Source organism: Argiope bruennichi, chromosome 9 (assembly GCF_947563725.1).
Source record: "Argiope bruennichi chromosome 9, qqArgBrue1.1, whole genome shotgun sequence".
NCBI lineage: Eukaryota > Metazoa > Arthropoda > Arachnida > Araneae > Araneidae > Argiope > Argiope bruennichi.
Genome location: NC_079159.1, coordinates 58,119,962 through 58,146,971, shown reverse-complemented (window position 1 = coordinate 58,146,971; position 27,010 = coordinate 58,119,962). Strand labels below are relative to the sequence as shown.

The following is a 27,010-nucleotide window of genomic DNA, read 5'->3' as shown; positions in this document are numbered from 1 at the left end:
TAAAAATAAGGGGAAATTGCAGACGAAAGCATGGGGCGCTATCATTTCTCTATATCTCCTAATGTTGCCAAAATTACCATAGCAATAGTAACTTGAGAAAGTTTTCTTTCAAGGATATAGCGACTTTTCGGAATTTCATTAGGATAGAAAGAGTGATAAGCTGATGAATATTGATAATAGCAACCCTAACAGAATTTTCCGAAGGATCAGTTTTCACTTTTCAAAAAACAGCAAGTGAATAAATTTTGGTTCAACCTACTCTCAATTCAAAACCTTGCAATGATGCATATCTTTGTTAAAGTTGACAATGATACTTTCTCATGGCAATAGTAATGTTGAGAGAGGATTTTCGATCAATAAAGATTGTTTTATGGGAGAATATGAAAGAACAAACACTTACTTCAAGAAGAATGGTTTGTGACAGCATTTAAACTAGTAATGGAATAAGTAATTTTATAGTATCAAAACAATTGATTTTAAGTGAGAGAAATTCATTAGCCATATCTGAAGGAGTATGAAGCGAAGAAATAAAAAGGAAAAAAAAAAGAATGAAATAGCAATTGGGGGTGAGAGAGAAGCTAAAAGAATTAAAAGCAAAAAAAAGGAGAAAAATACATTAATAATTGAGGTAACTAAAAAAAAAAAAAAAAAAAAAAGAGTTTGAGTTGAATAAAAAAAATTTCAAGCTTCAAAATTTTCAAAAAAGAAGCTTTTAAAACTTTTAAATTTTTTTAATTCAGGACAAGTTGTTTTAAAATAACATTTTTATTACTACTCTAATAATTGATATTTCAATTTTGAAACTAATAATTGATTATTATTTGCAATTTTTTGCATTTTAATTACTGTAGGCAAGAATTTGTTATTTGTTACTTAAGTTATTATCTTTAAATTATTATCTTGCATCTAATATTATTTGTAATAATAAATGGAATTAAAGAAAACTTTTATTCCTTTATAAAAGTACGTGTTTTTTATTAGAGAATAGTAATTTCTTACAATTTGTTTAAAAAAAAAAAGGTTTGAAGTAATATTTTGGCAGTTTCTTTTGTTTAAAATATTTACTAAAATAGAAATTATTAGGTATTTATAATCATACTATTTTTACATTTATGTTATAACATGTATTTCTGGCACTTATCCAATAAACGCTAATTAGTCATTGAAGTGTTTTAAAATTTTGAACAAATATCACAATAACCTTTACTGTTAACAACAGGATTTGATTTGTATTACAAATAGTAATTTTAATGTTTCTTAGAATTCTTATGCAGTTTTAGAAACAAATTATTTTGTTAAAATTACCAATATTTTTCCATAAAAGAAATGTAATAAATATTTCATTTAAAACAATGAATTTCATGAAAATATGTTATTTTTCTCGTAAAAGTGATTTCATTAATTCCATGTTGTACACATATAGTGGTCCTGAGTAAAGAGAAATCCTTGAAACTAATATAATTAGTAACCATAAGTCAGGAAGAGGTTTCAAGTTTAGTCAAGGAAAGAGTGTCCCTCTTCATCAAAATTAAGTTCGATAAAAATATTAATATTGAAATTGTATAGTTAAGATGGAAAAATATTATTTTGTTTATTACTAAGAATATTAGAAAGTATATTAGAATTTTTGTAAAAGTTTTAAATGGACACTGGAAATAGATATAAATGAGATAAGTACAAAATTATGGTATAATTGAAATAGTAGCAAGAGATCAATGCCATTTTACCTCATAAATGAGAAGTACAAAATTATAGTATAGTTAAAATAGTTGCATGAGATCAATGCCATTTTACCTCCTTTAGTGAAATTGAAGGAATGTATTTTTGGCATGAAATTGGTTCTAATTTTTCAATTCTCAAAAATGATCGCTGTATGTACAATTAATAATTCTTTAAACAGATGAGAAATTTTTGAAGATTTTATCCAGAATAGTGGTGTAGGCAGTGTTGAAGTTTTTAAGACTGAATTGTTGTTAAAATCTAATAGTAAAGAAATCAATAATTTTGTCAAATGGTATGGCCTAGAAACTTTTAATGTAGCCCAAGGTCAATTTTATTTTTAAATAACTATTTAATATCTTTCGCGTTGTATATAATAGAGAATTAAAGCTTTTCATAAGCTGATACTTTTGGAATATGATGTCTTTATGGTGATAATCAACTATGTGGAAACAAATGTCATAAAAGGCATACTTGAAGAATGATACAGAAACGCTGATCTTAAAATTGATTTATTGAGCCAACTTCTGCTTGATCGCTAATACTCTCTGACGATAATATTGAGTTAATTTTTACTTTACAATGGTGGCCAAAATTGTGGACACTTTGGAAATTTTTTATTTTTTCTAACTTTGCATGCTTATAGAAAGTGCGACGTTTCACAAAATGCAAAGTCTTGTATATCATTTTAAAGAGAATTCAATACTGATTTCAATTTCAAATATTTGTAATACAAAAAAATGTAAACGGCAATAATTATCGAGATGCATTAGATGCTGATGACTGCAGTGAGTTATCAGTACTTAAGTTAGCCTTTATGTTTTATTACAGCTTCACATCGATGTTCTATTGAGCTGACGAGAGTTTTAAGCTCCTCCTTCGTTATTACATGATGCCAGGAAACAATTATAACCTATATTAGTTTTCTTTTATTTGATGGATGCCTCCTTCGTATAAGAATTTTCAAACGATGCCATAAGCTCTTAATAGGAGTGGCGACTGTTTTCTGGCCATGATAACAATTCAATGCTCTTTGTACCAAACCACTCTTTCGATATTTTTATTATGTGGCAAAGAGCTGAATCCTGCTGAAAAATAAATGATGCGCTGTTGGAAAAGAGATCACTGATGAAAGATATAAGTTTTGGCTCTAGAATAGTATCAATGTATTTTCTTGCATTTAATGTTCCATCGATAACATGAAGGCGACCGATACCGTCTGCTGGCATGAATCACCTAATCATAACACTGAGTTCTTCACAGTTGCCTGAATGCAGTCAGGATGTATCTGTTCGTCTATTCTACGTCTTACATATTTTCGCTCAACACTACCGAATAATAATATTTTTGTTTCATCGCTCCATATAACTTGTGACCATTGATCATCTGTCCAATTAATGTATTCCTTTGCCGATTTAATCGTTTTATGCGTTACTGTAAATTGAGATAAGGCTTTTTTCGAGGAATTCTACCTCTTAGTCCAACATCTAATAATCTTCTCCTGATTGTTCTTGAACTGACAGAAAGCAGCAGCATCCAATTGACTTCTGATGGCCCCTTATTGGCATTCTTCTCTCTTGGAAACATAGTCTTTTTACTTTTCTATTATCAACAGATATGATGCACTTTTTTTTCAGCCTTTTTTTTCCTTTAATTTGTCTCCTGATATCTTAAACAAAACTTTCGGACTCCAGATGTAATCACTGAACCACCTATCTGTCTTACAATTTCATAGGAAAGACCACATTCCCCTAACACAATAATCTTAATTCTCTTTGTAGATGATCAATATATTCTTTTAATTGATGTCATTGCTTCTTGACTAAATATTAAAAAATTTAATATTTATTAGGAATTAGTAAAATTTAACAAAAATTTCTTACTTATAATTTGATGACATAAAAAACTGTTTTCCTTCTACAGAACAAAGCACAATAATGACTTGTTTCAACTTTAAACATGATGTTAGCTTCTGTTGGCAGTTATTAACATTTGATTGGTTCCCAGAACAAGAAAAATGATTGCTCAGGAAAGTTAGAAATTACAATCCACTTCATTACTGTGCTTGTTTTTCAGATTAAAGCAAGTATAACTTTTTTTGTATTGTAAATATTTGAAATTTGCTTCTTGTATTGAAATTAGCATTGAATTCTCTTTAAAATGATATGTAAGAGTTTACATTTTGTAAATCGTAACAGTTTTTATAAGCATACCAAGTTAGAAAACATAAAGATTTCCTAAAGAGGTGTCTACAATTTTGGCCACCACTGTAGATCTTTAACACTGACGTTGATATGAGTATCAAAAAACAACCCTGAGTCTTAGGATATTCCTAGATACTTGTACTTTCTCATTCAAAGTGGACAGCAATCGAATGTTTAAATGAAATCCAAAGATTACATTCTCAATTGGTCACCATTTTTACCGAGGATACGACTGTAATTCTGATTGAGTTTGTTGTCTTGATAATGATGAGACGGAGCTCGAAATGGGGCATTCATTCTGAAACATTTCAGTTATTGCTTTTTTTTATTTTCTCGTATATGTAGAATTGAGAAAAATATAGTAATCGTCAAAAAATCCGAACTCGAAATTTTAACGAATTGTCACATTTTAGACCTTCTTGAGTTCGTAAAACGCATCTTTGGAAAATGTCCGTCCGTCTGTCTTTCTGGCAAAAATGATTCAAAAACGCTTTGAGATAGACTGTTGAACTTTGGTATACGAGCTTAAAAAATTTTTGTAGATTTCGGTCACATTTTGATCAAAATCCGTTCAGCGAAAGTTCGTATGTTCCTTCGAATATAAGTTAACACGCTAATTACAAACGAAGAGAGCTAGATAGGTAAAATTGGGTACTCCGGTTTAAAATCTATAGTGTAGACATCTGTCAAATTTTGAGCCAAATCCAACTTCGGGTGGACTGTCTGTCGGTCTGTACTTTCAGAAAAAAATAAACGCGATAATTCATAAATGCAATGATTTAAATATATCGAATTTGGTACAGGATTTAATTTGACACAAAACTGCATTTGTACTAATATTGTTTCAATCGGTTTAGAAAAACGTGTCTAAAGCACAAACTCGATTTTTGAATACTGTTAATAGTATTCCACGGATAAATAGTCAAATAATTCGCCCAGAATGACACGATAGATTCAGCAGAAATGCTATATTCACGCCATAAGTTAATATTTCGTAACTATTGTATGCCATTGTCATGTAAGACGTTCTCTGATTTGACAAGAGTATTATAGAGTATGCGAGAAAGTTTCGGAGAGACTACTCCCTCTGGTTGGTGAAAGTTATTACTTTTGCAGCATTGCCAGCAAGAATAATTAAGTTCGATCTTAGGAATAACATCATGTAGTTGATGAATGTGAGAGAGAGAAAGAGGGATCTCTATTGTGATTTGACATCCCAATACAACAGTAATTATTATTTTGTTGTTTAATAGAAGGTTGTATAAATTACTGATTTATCCAACGAATTGTATTAAAGCTAGCCTTCCTAAAAAAAATTCGATTTTTCTTAAGTCAGAACCTGGAAAATCTTTATAAAAATAGTTATGATTTTTAAATTTTTATTAAAAATAATATTTTGATGCAGAAACCTTTTTTTTTTGCAGCTGGACTGCCGAAAGCTTGCATGTCATGTGCCGACAACTGGGGTTCACTGGAGGCCATCTCTATAATTGGTTCCCACGAAACAATGATTCTAGTCAACTCATGTACGAGGATCCGCGCTGCGCTGGTTCTGAATCCTCTCTAACAGATTGCCCGAACTGGAAATCCAGGCAGCTTGGAAGCGGAGTTTGTGGTGAGTAATGAATTTTGGAATGCAATAAAGATTTTTTCAAGTAAATTCCTTCGCCTAAAAGCTTTTTTTAAAAAATATTCTTACAGAAGCCGTTACATCGAAGGTTTTTCAAAAATTTTGATAAAACACTTTTTTTTCATTCACAATTAATTTTTTTCTTTAAGAAGTACACGCAATAAATATCAAAGTTTTTAATTCCAATATATATTTACTATTTTTATGTTCTTCTTGCCTGGTTAATTTTGTCAATATCTTGAAGACCAAGCTTCGCTCAGCAGTTTTTGTAAAATCGTGCGTTTTTTTTTCGGAGAAAATATTTAGATACATATCTCATATTAATTACATACGAATGTTTTTCAACCTTACCTACATATTAACTAGCCATTTAAATAAAAAAAATCATGAATGCACTAAGTTATTCGAAACAATCTGCTATATTACAATATTCATTTTACAGTTTATCTAGCATCACTTATATTTTCCAACTTAACACTCAGTTTAACCATGGTGAAATCGGGTCCCAGATGGCCTATATGACATTGTCATATAGGCCATTGTCAGAGCAGATAGAAAAAAGCTCTAATAGTTCATTATAAATAGGCTTTTTGTTGTGTGCGTAAAATCTTGATTTTTCTGGAAAGACTTCTAAACAGATAAACTTAAAAAGCAAAACCTTATTTAAACATAGCATTTGCTCCAAATCGTTACAGCCATTTCCGAGATACACGAAATAAATTTATATACAAGAATTGCTCATTTAAAGTTATAAGATATAAGTTAGCACAAAATTAGATATATACAAAAGATTTTTAGACGAGTAATTATACATAAAATTTACACGCAATGATGAATATCATTTTTTAAAAAATTTCTTCATTTATGTTTTTTTTTTTTTTTTTTACTCTGAGATCTGGAGCAAAAAGATCTGAGATCTGTAGTCTCTGAGTGATAAACTTTAATCTTCGCCAGTGTTATTAGAGGCAGACTTGCATATGCTTCTAATATTTTATTTTACTTATTTATTAGAAAAATTCTTATTTTTATAGTTAGATGCTGAATATTGCTAATAATAGATTTAATTATAAGCTTAAGTGTAATCTTTCAGTCAAAACTGTTTGTTTAAAATTTAATCTATTTTTCATTTATAAAAAAATGATTCCCAATAAAAATTAACTATCAACTTTTAAGGGGTTTATTTTTTCCTTCAGTTTATTATCAGCTTATGTGAAAGGCATCAATATATGTCTGTTTTAATGTGGAGTTAAGATTAACTTAATAGTTCAATGATGATCTGATTCCTCTTAATCATCATTGTGTGACATATCGTTAATATATATATATATATATATATATATATATATATATATATATATATATATATATATATATATATATATAATATAAATTTCATAATTTTTATCTTAAATTAGCCCATGTTAATTTCATTCTAATATGCTATCTTATTTCCTGATCCAATTCTTACTCTTTTATTTAATTAATTCCAACACGTACTCTTGTAAACTGATGACCTTTTGTATTTCTCACACTCCGAGCGAAGGGATAAAAATTCCTAATACTTACGACATTCATTTAAAGATACCTAATATTCCCTTTCCTAAGTCTACGCGTGTCAAAGAAATCTCTATCAGAATCTCTTGATAAAATAACTGAAGGGAAAATTTTCAGGTTCTTTGCTATTGTATCGCGATGTAAAAAGAAATCTTCTGATCATCGCTTCTTTGTTCATAATATGCCTCTCGTGGTGAAATAAACCGAAGATATAATTTCAGAAGTTTCTTCTTTTCAGCCACATATCTTCTAAATTATGAATGCGCGCGCGCGTGTGTGTTTAGAAATTTAATATATTTAATAGATTGAGAGCTCGAATTTAAGCACCCTAATATTCCATCCAACTATCCCCATCACTAGAAAAATGATCTCAAATGATTTCTATACAGGATTTTTTTTTTTGCACTTTTTGCTATCCTTTCGCTCAATTAATTATTGTCTAGGAAAGATTTATTTAAAAAAAATTGAAAGTTCCATTTAAAAATCAAAAGTAAAAAAATAGATGATTACTACTTCAGCAATTTATATAGAAAAGTTTTTTTATACGACTGCTTCACAATTACAAAAGTGGCATTAATTAATTACACCAAGTTATATCTTGAATCATTTTAGAATTATTTAAGGAAAATCGTGTACTGGACTTTATATGATGTATTGATTACTCCTAGAAAAATAATATTTCTGGAGGAAAACTGCTCTGTCCGATTCCTGCAACACAGTTACTGCAGGTGATATCTGACAAACCTGAGCCTTTTAACTTCAGCGAATGCATATATCAGGTGTTTCGGCAGGTGCATTTATTCTTGTTGCTTTTAATGAAACTATTTTTATTCGTTTTCTTTTTCCGGGTCATATTTTAAAAGCATCAAAATTAATAGTTGTCAGATAGCAAAAAGAAAAATGAGCGTCTCTTATCGCAAAACGGAACATCTTACAAGTCTGTTGGTGATATTATCGTAAATACGTAAAAATATTTTTCATTCTGTCTTTTTCATTAATTATTCATAGAACACGATTTTTTTTAAATTAAAAAGGATTTTTGCTAGGATTTGAGGAGTAATCCATATTTTTTCAGAGGCTTTTAATATGCAGAATCCTGTTAATATGAAAAAAATCCCCCCTCGGCAAGCTGGAAGGCAAAGGCCTTTACATCTAAGTTACTGTCTGACTACATAAATTGTTGATGTTAGAAACAGTCAAAATTATGGTTTAAAAAAAAAAAATTCAGTTCCTAACTTCTAAGATATTGCGTTATTGAAAAACATTAAATATAAAAGTTGTTGTCTTAATGAGGTGCTAATTTGGCTAATTGGAGCTATTTCTCTATCTTCAATATTAAGAAAGTCATAGCGAAATGAACATTTCAACCCTCCCACCATTTCCACCCCCTTTGAGTTAGATGGACCGTTTACGAACTTATTCGAGATTTTTACATTTCTAACAGCATATTTCAAGCCAGTTAAAATCCGAACAAAATTACTCTAGTTATGTATATATCCATTGCAATAGGTAATCTTCCTATAGGAATCTACCTAAAAATGCTTACCATGCTTAAAAAAATTTTAACACCTGGCGAATTGCGACAATAATTGTAATTCGAGTTTCCAAATGAGGAAGCTTTTTATCTAAGGTTTAATTGTCGCTACGTTTTGTCAACTAATCCAAGTGCATGAATTTTTTTTTTTTTGCATTATAATTGTCTGTAATTTATAAAAACAAATTTGATTAAAATACATTTGACCGTTACATTTTCAATTAATTTCTCACATGATGTAAAATCTATGCCTTCTACATAGCCTGTTTTAATATATATTCGAAATATAGGAAATCGATTAATCTATTTGATCCATAAAGAAATCGAGTAAGGAATGTCGGTTGCTCAAAAGTATAGCATATTTCTATTATAAGAGGCTGCTTTTTCAAAAAATCGATTTTGAGTTGCACTCTATTTTTATTTGTTTTACCCAATGGTATAAATATGTAAGAGATACTTTATTATCTATCTAATAATCTAAAATATTAACAATATTCCAAATTTTTATGTAATTGTTTTTTAATTCAATTCGATTGCTATTTGTGTTGTTTCAAATGCCCACTCAGGCATCTTCCTCTTTTTATCAGAAACGGGCATCCTTGCTCTCACATAATTCGTCATATTATAGTGGCAATTAGATTAAGTTTTTATAGAGATTAAGGTTTTATTATTAATTATTCTATAATTAAGTTTTTATAGAACCCCCTTTCAAACTCTTTAAGAAGAAACTGCTTACATGACTGTAATGCATTTTATTTTTCATTTAATTACAATATACTAAATGTGTAAAATGCCGGTAATGGTGCAAATAGTAGATTTCGAGTCGTTTTTACATTTGGAGTAGAGTTTAAACCAAGCAATCCATTTCAATGTCTTTACTCCAAAATGTGAGAGAGTATTAAATATTCATTATTTGCTACAAAATTTGTTTATGCTTAGGCTTTTCTGACAAAATGCGTTGCATTGAGAAAAAAAAAACATGATAAATGAGAACAGCGAAAATTTAAAATCCATTAGTATAATTACTATTTCTATATCCATTCCAATCGTTGTATTTTTTCAAAAGGCAATTTTTGAAGCATCAAATTATCTTGATGTTTCGCCAAAGCTCATCGAATTGTGTCTTTTGGCACTGTCGACGGAAATTTGCTCCAAACAACCTCTTTTTTTTTTTTTTTTTTTTTACTTTGTTCTTAAATGGCATTAACCGTGACACTAGAGATGGAATTCTTGCTCCAACATTAAGGTCATTAGACTTACGTAGCTGACCCGTGGAGTGTTATAAATGGCGGGTGACATTCATCGATAAGGAATGAGATAAAAAGAATCGTTTGCTAAAAAAACTTGAGAAAAATGTACAATTGTTTGATTGTTTCCCTCTGATTCATTTCTAAATGATTTGAATAATTTCGCTTTCAAAATTTGAATAATTTTAGTAAATAGTTGCTCTTTACTAAAACGACAGTTTTCTCTCTCTCTCTCTTTTTAAGAAAGCTAATATTTGGTTGAACTAATCTAAAACTGATGTTAAATAGTTTATGTGGTTTATAGAGTTGTATTTTAACCTTTTAAGAAATCTCATTTTTAATTATCAAATTTAATAATCGGTAATTTGTAATATAATTGCATGAAAACAACTTAGCAAAAATCTATTCACTTTGTTGTATGTTATGGAACTTCATCAATGTATAAAAGATATTTAATAAATTACCTAAAATCTTTTTCGTTATATAAATGTAATAAATAAGTATTAAGTTGAAATTATTTATTTATAAATTCCTTTATTTCAAAAAGCTGAAACTATAAAAAATGCGTTATGATTTTTTCAGGTATTTTAAATAATTTTTGGAAAATTCACAAAAGTAACATTATTTAACCAAAAAGAAAGAAAAATGACTATAAAAATATATGATTAAAATATTTTTTAATTAATATATTTGTCAAATGTCAGTCGGAATTTGATATAAATTTTTTAAGGATATTTCACTATCCCACTGACACGAAGCTACTATGAATACTCGTTCATTACAAACTGTAATACGGGTATTTTAGTTGGTTAAAAAACTGACCATTATTGCTCCATGCACCAAATTCTTCTGTGTTGGTCCATCGTTTGGGATGTCATCGCGACAACTACACCACCATTGCTGTATCTAAAGTAGGGATTACATTCATGCAGTTACAATCCATCCAGTAAGACCACGCATGTGCAGAAATTGTACAGTGGCCAGTACTTGTCCCATCGAGACAAGAACTTGCTATTGTCCGCTCTTTCAACGCATGCGCAGTCTTCCTTCTACGTATGTGTGCCTTACTGGAATCTTTTAACTGGCTGAGTATAAACCCACCTTTACTCTGTGATGATTTCTCGTTCACATATTTGTATGTGTTACTCCTGAGGCACAATGAGTTTGATAAAAAAAAACTATGATTAAACCAAAAAAATTAAGGATATACTAGATAGAAATCATTCCATGATACTGAAGATTTATTACATGATTGAACACATTTAATCAGTTTAGCTTCATAATCCACTTGCGCATTCTTTTATAGTTGAAAGAAAACAACGAAAAGGTAGTAGTATCAAAATAGGCATTTTATGTGTTTTACATCACAGTTCTCTTTAGTTGTATTTCTGTTTAAAAACAACATAAATATATTTCAGCTAATTAGTATGCAAAATGCTCTCTGCAAGAGCGAGTATTATTCTTTTTATTTCATTTTTCAATCCTTTGCATGCTTCGACTGACACACATCTAATCACACAAAAGATAAAAAAAAAGCATTTTTCTTTTTATCACAGCAATGGCAACGGTTAAAGAATCGGAGTATCTTTGTTTATTTACCGCACGTATGAGATGCGATCTGTGATTGTTTCCAGTTCGGTAAATTGGGTTCTATTTTATAAGTTTACAATTACACCCGTAGGCTATTTGTGTTATTGGGTCGTTTCATTTTTATTTTTGAAAGATTCGTCATCAAATTTTTGTGAAGGTTAGGTGAATATGTATAAAAGGCATCAAAATTGAACGGAATTCTTTAAATGTTTACAATTGTTTCTCTTAATTATAAATCAGTAATATTTTTGTTTTTTAGAAAACCTTTTTGTTTGCAGATTTTTTTATTTTTTTGATACAGTAAAACTAATTATATCACTTAAAAAAAAACTATTGGATGATGACGCGCTATCGAATTCTAGTTCAAACCTCTGTAAAGAACTTATCTTAGTCAATAATACAGGGTGTTTATAAAGTCCTGGACCCATTTTGATGTTTAATAACTCAAAAAATAATAAAGATAGATTAAAATTAATAACATAAATGGTTAAATAGACTCAAAAAGTTTCATGACCCTTGTCAATGAACTTCCACGTGTGCCCCCTTCGTCGCACGGAGAATATCAAGTCGATAGTCAATTTCACGCCAGGTAGCGACAAGCATGTCGGCATCCACAGACCCATTTGCGCACATTATGGCGATTAACAATGCCAGAAACATGAAAGGATGCTTCATCGGAGAACATTATGCTCTTCAGAAAATCAGCAGCATCTTCTATCCTTCTTAGCATATCTGTTGCAAAGGCCATCCTCCTAGGCCTATCGTTCGGTTCCAAAACTTGAACAATTTGAACTTTGTATGCATGCAGTCTTAATTTTTTCTTAATAACCTTGTACACCATCGAAATTGGCATATCCAATTCTGTTGCCGCTGATCTCACAGATATTCTAGGATTGTGTAAAAATGTCTCTCTGACACGCTCAACATCAAAATCACTTGTGCAAGGACGTCTGGAACGTTTCTTATCTTCGATACTTCCAATTTCTAGAAAATTCTTTTTCCACCCGCAAGATGCTGTTTTTGGATGGAGGATCTTTTTGGTAAATTCTTCTGAAATTTCTCTGTGCTTGCACTATCGATTTCATTTCTATGAACCACCATAAAATCTGTGCTTTCTCTTGGGGTGTATGCATTCTCCTTAATATCCGCTCGAATAAAACATCACATACAAAAGTACTACATAGAACAAACACATCAAAAGTAAACATAACATTGCAATAGTTGCCAAAAACAAAAGACAGAAAAATGCCATTAATAAGCAGACAATATTTAGAAAAGTACAGATATTTAGACTGGAAAATGAAATTATCTGAAATTAACCACACGCGCAGACGATATTTACAAAAGTAAAAATATTCAAACCTGAAAAGGAAAATATATGAGTTATTCCATCAATAAATGCCATAAGTTTGTTTATATCTTTATTATTTTATGAGTTATTAAACATCAAAATGGGTCCGGGACTTTATAAACACCCTGTATATTGGAACAGTTCTACTTCCACATGAGATTTCAATGTCATTCTAACATATAATTTTAATATTAGACAATATCAATAATATTTTAAAAGCTTTAAAATTTAAAAATCACTTAAAAATAAAATATGTAATAATAATTACTCTTCTTTCATTGCAATTATTCTTAATAACCTTGTATAGATATTTCTTCTTTCTTGAATTTTTAGATAGAATATATTACATGTAATAAAATAGAACAACATACATGCACACAGATTATATAACAATAAATAATAATCATTATTATATTTTGCTTACTTTGTTGTATTTTAAATAATTTCATTACAAGATATGGGTATTAAAATGATTATTTTTATTGCAATAGTCCTAGTTTTAGATACTGAAATGAATTAAATTGAATCGAAACCAAAGCAAACAACAGTAGCGTGTAACAAGCGAATTACTAACGAGGTTTCACTGTATCGATTAAAAATTTATATTGAGTAAGCGTTTTGATTAATTTCTGATTTATTATTGTAATTTACATATTAAATAATGATCTCAAAACAATTCGAGAGCAATTAATAATAATTGTTCTTTTTTTACGACGAAAACGTGCTTCATTCTTCCTTTGTTTTTGTTTTTTTCGCTATATTTTCTTCATTTACCACGACACTTAAAAACAACCTGCGTTGCTAAAATAAAGAAACAGAAAGATATAACAAGTTTTCTATATTTTTACACCTTTTTGTAAAAGTAGGGTCTTTTCTCTTCTACATTTTTAATATTTGTTTCCTACTCTCATGATAGAGGTCCAATGCACTATGCCAGCTCATCTTTGGATTTATTGTACGACTTTTGATGAATTCAAAACAAACGTAACTTACACCATAGCGTATGGCAACATAAAGTCATCAGATGACATGCGCAATTACAAGTGAATACGTACTGTGATATCAAGAGAAACGATTCCATTAACTTGGAAATTAGCAGAGAATTTTAAACCTAGATTGATATATATAAATAAGTAGAACGGAAGTAGGTTGTTTAGTTGTTTTATGAAAATGAGTATTAAAAGTAATGCACAGGGTAATTTATAAAGAAATATACGCTTTCCAGATACTGTAAAACAGTAATAATGGAAGACACGAGCCACCTTAGCGAATCGTAAAGTTGTACTCTTGAAGTTTGTGTCTCGCCCTTGACAGAAGTCACATAGGCAGTAGCATGCGTATCATGTTGCCAGTCAGTCGAAATGGCGGCGTCTGCAGTGGAAAAGGCTTTTTGTGTCCTTCGATTTAGCAAAACGGAATCCGCAACTGATGTGCAATGACATTTTCGATCACAATTCGGAAAAGAAGTTCCATTTAGAAAATATATCGATCAGTGGCATGAAAAATTTTAAACTGCGGGCTGCTTGTGCAAAGGTGTAAGTCCTGGACGACTGAATGTATAGCAAGAAGTCGTCATTTAATGAAGCCCGGAAAAATCAACGCAGAGGGTAAGTCTTGAAGTGCAGATTTCTCAACCCGCCGTATGTATTTGAGAAAGAAGCTGAAAATGATTCCAACCGAAGTGTAGGTGTTTTGAAAATCTGAATGATATAACTTTGGCAAACAAAAGCACTTTGAATTTTGCGCCGATATGCAGCTTCGTTTTGAAAAGGATGCCGATCACTTAGTTTCCATTAATGAAGCAACATTTCATGTCAGTGGGAAAGTACATAAGCACACTGTTCCCTTTTGGGGGAAGAGAGATTCTCAGATTGAAAGTGCAACATATGCGAGGTTCCTCTAAGATAAATTTTTACTATTCAGTGTCCAGAAAGCAACTGTATGGCCCCTTCAAAGGGGTCGCACATAAAACATTTGCTACTGTGTCTAACAATCTAAAATAACCCCATACAATTCTGTTGCAGGTGACATATAATATCTTACATTATTCTTAATTTACAGTGCATTGAAACTGTATACTTCTTTATGAATCACCTTGTATAATTCACGCGGTAATATATCAACATGATATATATCCGGCGGTATTTATGAAAACTCTAAGAAAGCTTCACAAATTAGGTAAAATGGCATATTATATCATTTAGTGGGGAAATTTCTGACAGATGTATATTCCACTCACCTACCCACCCCAAAAAATTTGTTGTTTTTGAAAGTGTTGATTATGGAGAAAACTAATTTAGCTTCCATTTCTACTTGTAGTAAGTATCATAAAGTTTTTTTTTAATAAAAGACAATGAAACGGTTTGATTTAAGCAAAAGGCAGAGAAATCCAAAAAAGAAAGAAAGGAAGAAAAAGGTAAATAGGAAGCATTCAAAGTATAATTTTCCTTTCCCATTTGGATTGTAAGGGCGTAATTTTGGTTTGAAGATTTGACCGACCATTGGTAAAAATAGCCAACAGTAAATGACAGAAATCAGTTAAAAGCTGGAACAGCATAAAATATCTCCAACTGATAAACATCCGAAGGAAAAAAAAAAAAAGAATAAACTGCTACCGCTTCTTATTTAAGACGCTGTTACTTTGTTATTGAAGTAAACGCATCGTTTCTTATTCGATCATTAGGATAAATTTCGAATTTTCTAACGTCACGTTCCGCGTAGGAACGAAATAGCGTGGTTTCATTTAATGATAACTGAAGAAGATCACGACTTCAAGCGTTCTATTATGGTTCTTGAACTTTTTCAGTTTTCTGAAACCATACCCCGCGATTATACACTTATCGGAAATCTTTAGTACTTCTGAAGATGAGAAAAGATTTTGTTGGTAAAGAATGGTGCCTAAAATTTTCCGTGACGCTTCTCCTTTTCTTTAATCTGCCCCATTCATGCTGGCACATTTGTTCAACAAACCATAGAGCCTTAACTGCATTGAGCGAATCAGCAGTCAATTTAATCCGGCCCACCCATAGAGCTGAAAGAAGTGATAAAAGTCTTAAGGTGAATGGACTGCTGGATTGAAAAATATTCAATGTCTTGTTTACCGACCAAAATATACCAAGAAACTTCTTTAATTTTATGTTGCTTAAGTAATCTCTTCTTTTCTTAGATTCTTTTCTTGCATCTTATGTAACCTCTGATGAGATTGCGTTTGAAGGAGAAAAAAAAAGTAAACTTTTAAATCACAGAAAGCAATTTCATATGTTCCTGATGGTTAGACCAATGTGTCACGACTTTCCATGGAATGCCCTTCACTTCCTTTTCGTTGCATTGTTTTTCACTTCATTATCCCACATCCAATTCTAGTCTTGCTGCATTATCTTTGTCTTCTGACTTCTCTAAAATGCAAGCGGATGTGGAAAATACGACTGACAAACAACGATGACTCTATCGAGATATTGGAGAAGTTTCGATATTCAGTAATCAGATGTAACTTTCATCATCATATTGTTATCGAAAATGAATGCTATCAAGAATGTGAAATACGTATCGGTAGTAAATAGATAGATAATATATGTTCGTTGAAATGAGTTCAAAGATATTAATAGAACTCAGAATGTCAAATTTCATAACCTTAAATGACATAATAAATTCTATGCCACAATGGAAACCTGATACTCTGATTTCATTATTCTTTAATTCAACGAAATGTTACGAAAAAAACAGATTACGTTATTAATCCTTATTAATTTATTAACTAAATGATGTTAAAATAGAAATTTTCTTTTGTTTTTAAAAATGAGTGATTAATCTTGTTTTAAACTTTTGATCATGTGAGGATGTAAATTAATGTTTTGTTTGATTTCAGAAGAAAAATTTGGAACTTGTCTTGTGTTAAAATTTAATTTTATAACAGTTCGAAATCTTTGTTCTTTTTATCTAGTCAAGCTAAAATTCAAATCTGTACATTTTTAAATATTTGTCCTGTTAATATTGCTGAAGTACGTGAAAGAAATATATATGACTGATATCTTTAAAAACTGTTTTCTCTCTTCTTAATAGATTTTCAAAGTTCCCCATTTAATATTTATTCTTTAAATATTCAAACAACGTGCGAATGACTAGAGATATAATATATCTTTTCAGTAAAGCCACAATCCTGAAATTTGCCGATATGATGAAGTAAAATAATTATACTCAAGTTATTTTAATCCTCTGATTTTTACTTTCTCGTATGGGGAAAGCGCATTCATCGTCAAAAAATTCGAACTCGTGATTTTGATGAATATCCACGTTTTACATCTTTTTGAGTTCGAAAAACACATTTCTGGAAAATGTCAGTCTGTCTGTGACAAAGACATTCTCAAAAAAGATTTGAGATGGACTATTGAAATTTGGTATACGGTTTTTGCTCCAAATTTGTAGATTTCTTTCAAACTTAGAGTAAAATCTGTTCAGTTTGCCTGTCCGTTGTTCTAATATAAATTAATACGACAACTATAAAACGAAAAGAGCTATACAGATAAAATTCGGTACACAAATTTTACATCTATCGTTCAGACATCTAACAAAGTTTGAGCCAAATCCAAGTACAGGTTGATTGTCTGTTTGGTCTGTACTTTCAGAAATAAGTGAACGCGATAATTCAAAAACGCCATGTCTTAAATATATCGAATTTGGTATGGGTTTTTGTGACTACAAGGGCAGTATCGTGTCGAATTTTTGTTTCAAACAGATGTGGAAAACGTGTCGATTCTTGGATATTGAAATTCGATTTTTGGATACTATTAATGCATGGCAGAAATCAGTCGCCAAATAAGTCGCAATGGATGACACAATAGATTCAATAAAAATGCTAATTTCACGCCAAAAGTTAATATTTCTTAACTATTGCACAGCAGTGTTATTTAAGGCGTTCTCTGGCATGAGAAATTTAATACAGAGTATGCGAGAAAATTTTGTGGAGACCATTCCCTCTGGTTTTATATGTCTATAATTCACCTCTCGCTTCATTGTGTGTCCGTACTATCATAGACATTGTGTGTGGTTTTAAGACTTAAACTTTCAAATTTCTAAAAGGATAACATATTGAATTCAGTGGACCATATTTTATTAAGAGTCTCTATTTTTACTAATTAGATACCTACATTTTCTGATCAAATTTCTATAATTGTTGATAAACAAAAAAAATCAAAGTACAGGGAAAAAAATTAACAACCTTAAGTTGATTTGCTTCTGTAGAAGCGTTTGGGAAGATTTGTTTTCTGTAAGCGTCTGTCATTCTTACTTTAACCCAAATCTGGCTCAAGTCTGTGTTTATTTAATTAATTTTATCTGGAAAATACATTACAAATCTGTTTTATTATTTTTTTATTTCTTGATTGCTCAATTTTTATTTCTTCTCTTCCTTCCAAAAGAAAAAAGCTTTTTTTCCCTTCTTTTTTGGGCCTTATTCCAAAATATGCTGCTTAAAGTGCAGATTTCAGGTAATGCAATATAAAAAGTAAAAATTTTATAACTAAGTTTCTTGGATTTATCCGATTTCCTTTGATGTACTATATCCTGCTTTTTGCTTTACCTTATGCTTTATTTCGCAATGTTGAAAGTCCAAATTTTTATAGATATACAAATGAATCAAATGCTTTTGTTTTTGTTCAATTTTGATTCTTGCTTTTATTTATGTATTTAATATTTAATTTATTATTGCAGTAGAAAATAATTGAATTTCTATTTAATAGACTATTGTTTTCTCATAAAAACATTTAAATTAAATCTTAATCTTGTGTTTTCGTTCTTTTATCTTTCATGCTATGTCCAGATAAGGATGGATGTAGAAACACCTCATTAAATTTTCTTGCTGTTAAAATTAATTGAAAAGGAAATAAAAAAAAATTGAAGTTCTTAAATCCTGCAGGGAGTATTTGTTTCAATAGCTATCTTAAGATGAAACGAATAACATTTTTATACCTTTGTTAGTTCTCTTAAGCTGTTTGTTCTACCTTTCAGTTAATTTTTTATATTTTCTTTTGATATCATTGTTCTGGCTGTTCATATTGTAAGTTCTGTTTGCATTTTTGTTGTTTGCATTTCCCTTCTTGTGTAATTAACAGACTTGCCGTCTTGGCCACGCGTGAAAGGAATCAATGTTGGATCCTCTAAATTTTTGCTTTGTTTTGTTATCTTGAAATATTTTCGAACGAGTGACTGTAAAATAATAAGTACTACACGCAATCATTTTAGAAATAAGTGCAAAGCATTGTTTTATCCCTTTTCCTTTCCTGAAAAGGTATTGAATGTATTCTGTTACCTTATATGTAAATGTTAAAAAAAGATTAATTTTGTGCTTACAGGCAATTAGAACGAAATAAATAGGCTTTCAAGGCAATTATTCTTAAAAATAAAATATGTTATCTATATAATTGTTGTGATTTGTAATAGTTTTAAATACAAAACGTTGGATATATATTGTAAACAATTCATTTCATTCTGTTTATTCATTCAGCAATTCATTCTGTTCATTTATGCATGATACACATTTCTGTAATTGTTTTGTGAATTATTTAGAATAATTTTCTTTAACAACTAGAACAAGGAATTCATTTTTGATACAGTAAATAATTAGTAAAGAAGATTTTTGCATGCGATAAATAAGTTAAAGAAAACATATGTATTTCTTATTAGAAACTGATATTTAATTTCCATTTTAACTTTTCGTTCTAGCATTTAATCTTCCCTTAATATATACTAACAAAGCTCTCACAATTTTGTCCATGACATGATGCATACCAACGAAATCAAAACACCATAATATAAAATAATGTTATGAAAACCAAGTAGAAAAATGATATTAACTTTACATTTTTTTTCATAGCAGTATTATCACCTGCTGAACTGCAGACGATAAAATTCGAAACAAATAATTAAAAATGGAGACGTGCAAATAAATAAAGAGAGAGAGGAATGGAAATTGGAAAGTTTTTTGCAAATGGTATTTTTAAAATTTAAATTATATAAAATAATGTTCATGATTCTTAATTTCCTATTTTAGCTGTTTGTCAAATGAGAGAAATTAAACTTTAGCACATGGATCACCGTTTTCTGTTATGGATTAGAAGAAATGCTTTGAACTTACCAGGAAAATAATTAATTAAAAATTAATAGAAAAACTTATTTCAGCCGTTTTTTATTTAAATTAGAAAAATTAAAGAATTAAATTAGAATTGAAAGAATTGGAAAAAGGTTATCGAATTTGAATATTGGATTCAGGAATTTTACATTTCGTGCTTTTTCTGAAAAGTTTCGGAAGAAAAAAAATTCTTTTTTAAATTTCAAAATTTAGTGAATTACGTTATTAGTGGAAATTAAGTGTCTTACAACTATAATTATTTGTTTTATTTCATGATGCACTGATTTTTTTTTCTTATTATCATTGGAGAAAAATATTACAAGCAAAAAAAATGAAAACAAAATCATCCAAACCAGCTCAAAAATTCAAATAAATTTTCTACGTTAATTCTAAAATTCATAACGCGAAATTCATTGACTTGTACGAAATTCATTGACTGATTACCTGTGTGTTAGATTTCATGATTTAAGTGCGATAGATTTGTCCAAATTCCGCTGGCATATTTACTTTAATAAAAATATATATGAAATATTACAACATTAAATAAAGGGACATAGTGCAAAATTCTTGATTATTGGTTTGTGTTTATGTTACTAAAAATTATTAGAGTGTTAGCAATCACGGGCACTGATCCTGTAAAGGGGATCTTGATGTTCTGTCGCCAATCTTAAGATGCGATACGGAAGCAACACTTCAGTGCATATCTGTCATTTTTTGAGGCCAAAAATGATAAAAATGGAGAAAAAAATAATGCTATACCTAAGGCAGTATTTATAGAAAATTAATTATTGATGACGGCAATGAGAGAAACAAAAGTTATATAATGCCTGTGTCCTCATTTGACCTCCGTATGCTACTTCACTGTACCAACCTGAGAACTTTTGTTTCTTGATTAGTTTTAACTTAAAGCGAACTTTTATTTTTCGCATCTCTTCAGTTAAATATAAATAAAAATATGCAGCCGCCAGTCTTGAAGCCTAGACTTTGCCTTCAGAAAACAGCGAATTTATTGAATAATAGAATCGAGTTATTATGAAATTGTTATGCAAACGAAAAAAAAAAAAGTTTGCCTGCTTCAAATAAAGCTCTAAATTATTATGATTATAAATATGGGATAAATGAACACTGGCGGTCATTCTTTTACGGCCTGATATTTTACCATGCCTAAATTAACTTTCTGGATTTCTCTCGATTTAAATTTATTTTTACGTCATTAATGAAACAAGTTAAAATTCTGTACAGACAAATTAAACTGAAAATAAGCGGGCCGCGGTGGCCTGGTGGTAAGGTTTCGGCTTCGGAACTGGATGGTTTCAAGTTCTATGGTTCCGATTCCACCGAAGAACCGTCTTGTAAGTGGGTCTGATGCATGTTAAATCCGTCGGGCTAAATATCTTCCCGCTATTGTGGTGTTGAGGGGGGGGGGGTGCTAGCTCAGGTGTCGTCCTCGTCATCTGACCGCGGTTCAAAATTACGAGATCCGTTCCAAAATAGCCCTAGCGCCGCTTTAAAATGGGACGTTAATATAACTAAATTAAATTGAGAATAAAACAATAAAAAAGCTTAATTTCATTTTTCGTGTACGTTTTTTTAATCCAATTAAATTTCGAAAATATAAAAAGTAAGAGAAAAAATAAATTGTGTGGTGCATATTTATTGGAAACAAAGACATCTAACTAAAATTGTTTCTGAATGGACTCTGTGGCTCCTGTAGGAGACTTTTGTGTTAGAAATGTCGCTAATTTTTCATAATTTTGCTATATTGTAAAAGCTTGAATGCTATATTGTAAAAGTTTGAATGCTATATTGTACTGTATTGAATGCTATATTGTAAAAGGGATAATTGTACCATTAGTACAGCATATAAGTATATGAAGTATGAGAAAATTATTCAATGTTGTTTCTCTGAAAATTCAAAGAGTTATTAAGAGGGAGAGTTTATCTTTTCTACGACCTATTTTAAGTTATCAGGTATTCGAAATCTTATCAAGCAAAGTTTCGTAATGTTTAAAATTAGTTACTAGAGATTAAATGCTTATCATTTGATAAAAATTATTTTCATACTTTAAGAACTAAACATTGCCAATGTTTGTTTATATTTTATCCTAAACAAAACTATATTTTAGAACTATATTATTACTTTATTATATTAAACTATATTATTAAACTATATTATTAAACTATATTATATTAAACTATATTATTAAACTATATTATATTAAACTATATTATTAAACTATATTATATTAAACTATATCATTACTTTAAACTATATTTTAGAATTGTGATTAAAATTATATTGATTTTATCCAATAGTTTACAAAATGCAAATATCATCATATAGCTATTATATTTTCATAAGTAATGAGAATTTTATCCTGAGATTTGAATTTTAATTTCTTTAATAACCATTATACTTTTCGGAATTCAAAGAAGAAACATAATTTTCATTCATCCAGAAGAGATTGTTATGTGCTCTACTTGCTGAAGAATTTATGTGAGAACATGTGGGAAATGATGAGATAGCGGAAACCTTTCTAGCAGCTTAGGTTCATTTCGCTGCGATTAAATATTCTTAGTGTTAGATGGACCGCAGAGCATAACAAACTCTTAATTTCAGAATAAATGGAAGTTAGCTCTTCTAGTTCCAGAAATCGTCTGCCTGGAATGGCATCGCTGTGTAACAGAATTCTGAAATTCTTCTCATTAGAGCTGTCTTCTCACGGCAGCTTCGACCAAGCATAGCGAATACTATCATCAGCTGCCGAGAAATGATGTGAATTTCCGTCATACATAATACATGACAGGAATCTCACTCTGCAGCCTGTTAAGAAGCCGCCGATGTGAAACTTCAAGCCTAGGAATGATTTCTTTAGAAATATCTGATTCATCGAATGATGGAAAATATGTTACTCATTTCGAAAATGTCGGTTTTCTTGAATAATGATTAATTCTGCAATGGAAAATATTGCTTATTGGAATAAAAAAATCTTATTCAAAATCATTCAAAACAAGAATTACTACATAAAAACTAAAGGTATACTTTTAGTTTTTTCCGCTCATGCTAGGAATGACTTTTAATTGGTTATCCGAATTAGAAATAATTTAAAATGCAAAAAAAGAATAAAAAGTAATAAAAAAGGAAAAGATGTATCCGGTCTGAATACTTTTTGCAGGGATTCAAATCAGGAATTTTCTTCTGTGAGGGGGTCTCACTTTCGTTCAAGTATTGATCCCTTGTGACTCGAAAATCCTAAAAAATTGGAGTTTTTTGCATACAAGAATTAATATCAAAAAGCAATGACATTAAAATGAGTCAATAATAAACAAAATACTATTTCAAAATTCAAATAGAAGCAAAACCTTATTTAAAAGGAATCAAACCAAACTACTATAATACAATTATCAAACGATCAAACTAAAAAAATATCAAAAAGATATAAAAACTAAGAGCATACTAATTGAATGCATTTGCATTCAACTGTTTATTAATGTACATTTACATTCAACTGGTATGTTCTTTGCTTTTATGTCTTTTGGTTTTATAGTTTGATAATTGTCTTATAAGCGGTATGGTCTGATTCATAATTTAAGAGTGCGCGAGGCGGTGGATTCCACTAATATTCCCAAGACAAAGGTACATAATCACCAGATCAAGATGGGGACTAAGTCAGTCAATGTGATGTTTCGGTTCCACACTTACTGACGGAGAATAACGGCCTTGTGAACCTTTCTTTACGTTTTTGCATCAATGTGAAAGAGATCCTTTCTTAAAAAGGCTTGTCTCTGGAGATGAGACTTGAAAAACTTATTTGGTCCAAGAACAATTTTCAATTGCATCGAAGCTTAGATTTCACCCAAAGAGTTTTTTTATCCATTTAGCGGAACTGCTAAGGTGTAATCTATCATGAGAGCTTTCCTCATGTAAAAGCTATTAATTATACCAAATACTGAAATCAGCTTGATGATTTGAAAGCAGCTATATATAAACCAAATTTGGCGAACAGACAATGCGCCATTTTGTTTATAATAGCAATACTAAACCATATGTCTCATTGGCTGTAAAAGAAAAGCTGTTAAAGTTTAATTGCGATATTATATCCTACGTATACCAAAAATGTTGCTTCATCCGGCTATTAATTGTTCCTGTCAATTAAATATAATATCAGTGATAAACGGTTCCAATTCCTAAGCGAAATAAAAACGCACCTCAAGAAATATTTTGCAAGTAAATTTCAAAAAATTTAGAAAGAGGAAATAATGAGGCTTTGTAGGGGATGTAAGAATGTCAGTGACATAAGTTCATATATAAAGTAATGAATCAACCTTAAACAACAAATATCATGTATTAAATTCTATCAAAAGAAGAAAAGAAATGTATGGATCATCTGAATAATTTTAAAGCTTCATTTAATATTAATAGAAATTCATTTATAAAATAATGTTCAAGTAATTTGAGTTTAAATCATAGAATTCTAAGAATTCACTGAAGATCATTGAAAGGCAGTTTTTATTGTCTTCACTGCAATACAAGTTACAGAACCTACAATACGAAATATAATCCTTTAAAAACTTTATAAACTAATGTACGATATATTCTAACTATATAAAGTATAGAGAGAGAAAGCGTTGTAATCTTTAAAACATTTCACTTCAAAATTTTGATAAAACTCCACATTTTAGGCTCCCCTAAGTGTTAAAAAAACATAGCACTTTTTGTATTGTATTACATACAGAAGAATCGAATAGTATATTATTTATAGAATATAGAAGAATATAAAAAAATTATTTGTTTTACTTCTTTAATTTTGAATTTAAATTTAAATAAGATATTTAAACCTAATTGAAATGTGAAGGAAATAAACATTCTTCCTGCAAAAGCGATGCGCTAAATCACTGTGTGTTAGATTCTAAGCAAAAAATAGGTCGAACTGGTTGATATTTAATCCTCGAAATTGAGAAGGCTGCCACAACTTCTTTTCATTGAAAGTAACCGCATGGTTTTTGAAGTTAATTTAATACTCTTTGCATTTTTGACCTTTGACCAAGCCATAATTGAAACTATTGTACTCAAACTTTTACGGCACTTGATTTTTAGTGCAGTAATATAAAACACGCATTGTTCGTCCCCGCTGGCTTTTTTGGAATGGCACAAGTGTTTCCAAATTCATTTTGAGATTTAATTTCTTCCTACTGCGTCATAGAACGGCATCTAACAAAGCTAACCATTATGAAATACATCCTTTTCTTATATGTAGAAATCATTTTCTTTATTTTTTAACTTCTCTCATGTGAAGTATATATATCACATCCATTGGAATCGTTACAATATAACGGATACAAGATTTTGATTAGATTTTAGCATATTCTTCAAGGAATGAAAAAAAAAATAGAAGAAAATTATGACTTTTTATTTGGCTGCCTATCCGTACATGTGTGAACAAAATAATTCATAAACTCAAAGAACAAATTGAATAAAATTTAACCTAGCGATCCTTTTACTAAAACTGTTCCTTTTAAAAATGTGATCATTCTATTATAATTGTTGATCTGTAGGAAATTTAAGCCTAAATCCGTTAACAAGAGGGAATACTTTTACTAAAACAAATGCTCATTGTTATTCATTATGTTCCGGAACTAAACAAAAAGCGCTATATTTAGCATGGGCATAGCTGCTATGTTAAATTAAAATTCTGCGAACACTTTTAATTATTTAATTTATTTATTTGCCTTTTGATTTTCAGAATGGAAAGAAATTCAAGTTATTTTCCTGTAGTTATATTGTTTTTGTGAAAATATTTACCGAAGCAAAATTAATATAATATAAATAGTTTAAATTTTTGAAGTAAATCTTTTTTTCTTTTATATTTATAAATTATATAATAAACTGGATATTAAATAGACCTAATTTTCATGCAGTCCTAATTGCCAAGTTTAATTTTAAATAGATCTATTTGTCTTATAATGATATAATTTTAAAATTATATTGGTAATTCGGAAATATTTAACTTTAGGTGGATCTTGTTAATACAAATACCCAAATCTGAAATGTTGCTAATACAATTCTAATGAAACTTTTAGTAGTTATGCTGAGATGCTGAGAGTAATATGTTACTCTTTAAGAGAAAAAAAGCTCTCATGTGAATAAAGAGTTGCATTATATGAAAAACAGTTCTTAAATTTCATAATGCAGAAAAATTTTCTTGCAAATTTATGAGTATTTTTTTCTTCTTCTTTTTTTTTCATTCTTATGATTCGCAAAATTTTTCGCTTATGTCATTTGAATCAGATATTTCCGGAAAACTTGCTTCTGATCATTTTTATCTTTTATATATTGTGTGAAAAATAGCATAAACTGTTATATTTTGCAAATACTCTATTGCTGCAATATTTTTTCTACTTGCATATAGTTAAATAAATAGCTTACTATATGAGGAGAAAAATTTGTCTTTTGTAACTTAATTTTTCAGCAAAGACCAGTTTATTTTATAACTTATGTGAGAAAAGTTACATTAAAATGAATTAAATTTTTAAAGTTATCTTTTAGCCATCATAAAGTCAGTATTTTATTCTCCAATGATAGAGTTAATAATGTTAAAAGAAAAAAAAAAGATGAATTCATTATGAAATTGTGCTAATAAAATGTTATTAAAAAATCAGTATTTTACAATGTATTAAACTATACAATTCCTCTATATTGCAATGCCTGGAATTTTTGTAGAAATTCAGCAGCGAATGTTCAACTTTCGCAGTTTAAAAGAGAATGCATTAGTACCGCCATTTTTGTATTATATGTATATACTGATATCTCTTAATTTAATTTGTCTTAATTAATTTCCTAATTTTTGTATCTTAATTTAACCCATATTAACTTCATTCTAAAACATTCTCTTATTTCCTGATCCAATTCCCACATTTTTATTTAATTAACTCAATACCCGCTCTGTAAACTGTTGTATTCAGCAGGTTCTCACGCTCCGAGTGAAGGGACAAAAGTCCTTAATGTTTGCAATATTCTTTTAAAGATACCTAAATTTCTCTTTCCTAAGTCGTCACGT

At 29.7% G+C, this 27,010-nt stretch overlaps 1 protein-coding gene across 1 annotated transcript in view; it reads left to right on the top strand.

The window, feature by feature from the left end:
- Positions 1 to 27,010, top strand: part of LOC129983573 (protein bark beetle-like) — a 132,476-nt gene that overhangs the window by 56,751 nt on the left and 48,715 nt on the right. The window contains exon 3 of the mRNA XM_056093099.1: positions 5,348 to 5,538. Within this exon, the coding sequence (XP_055949074.1) occupies positions 5,348 to 5,538 (191 nt within the window). The remainder of the gene's footprint in view (positions 1 to 5,347; positions 5,539 to 27,010) is intronic.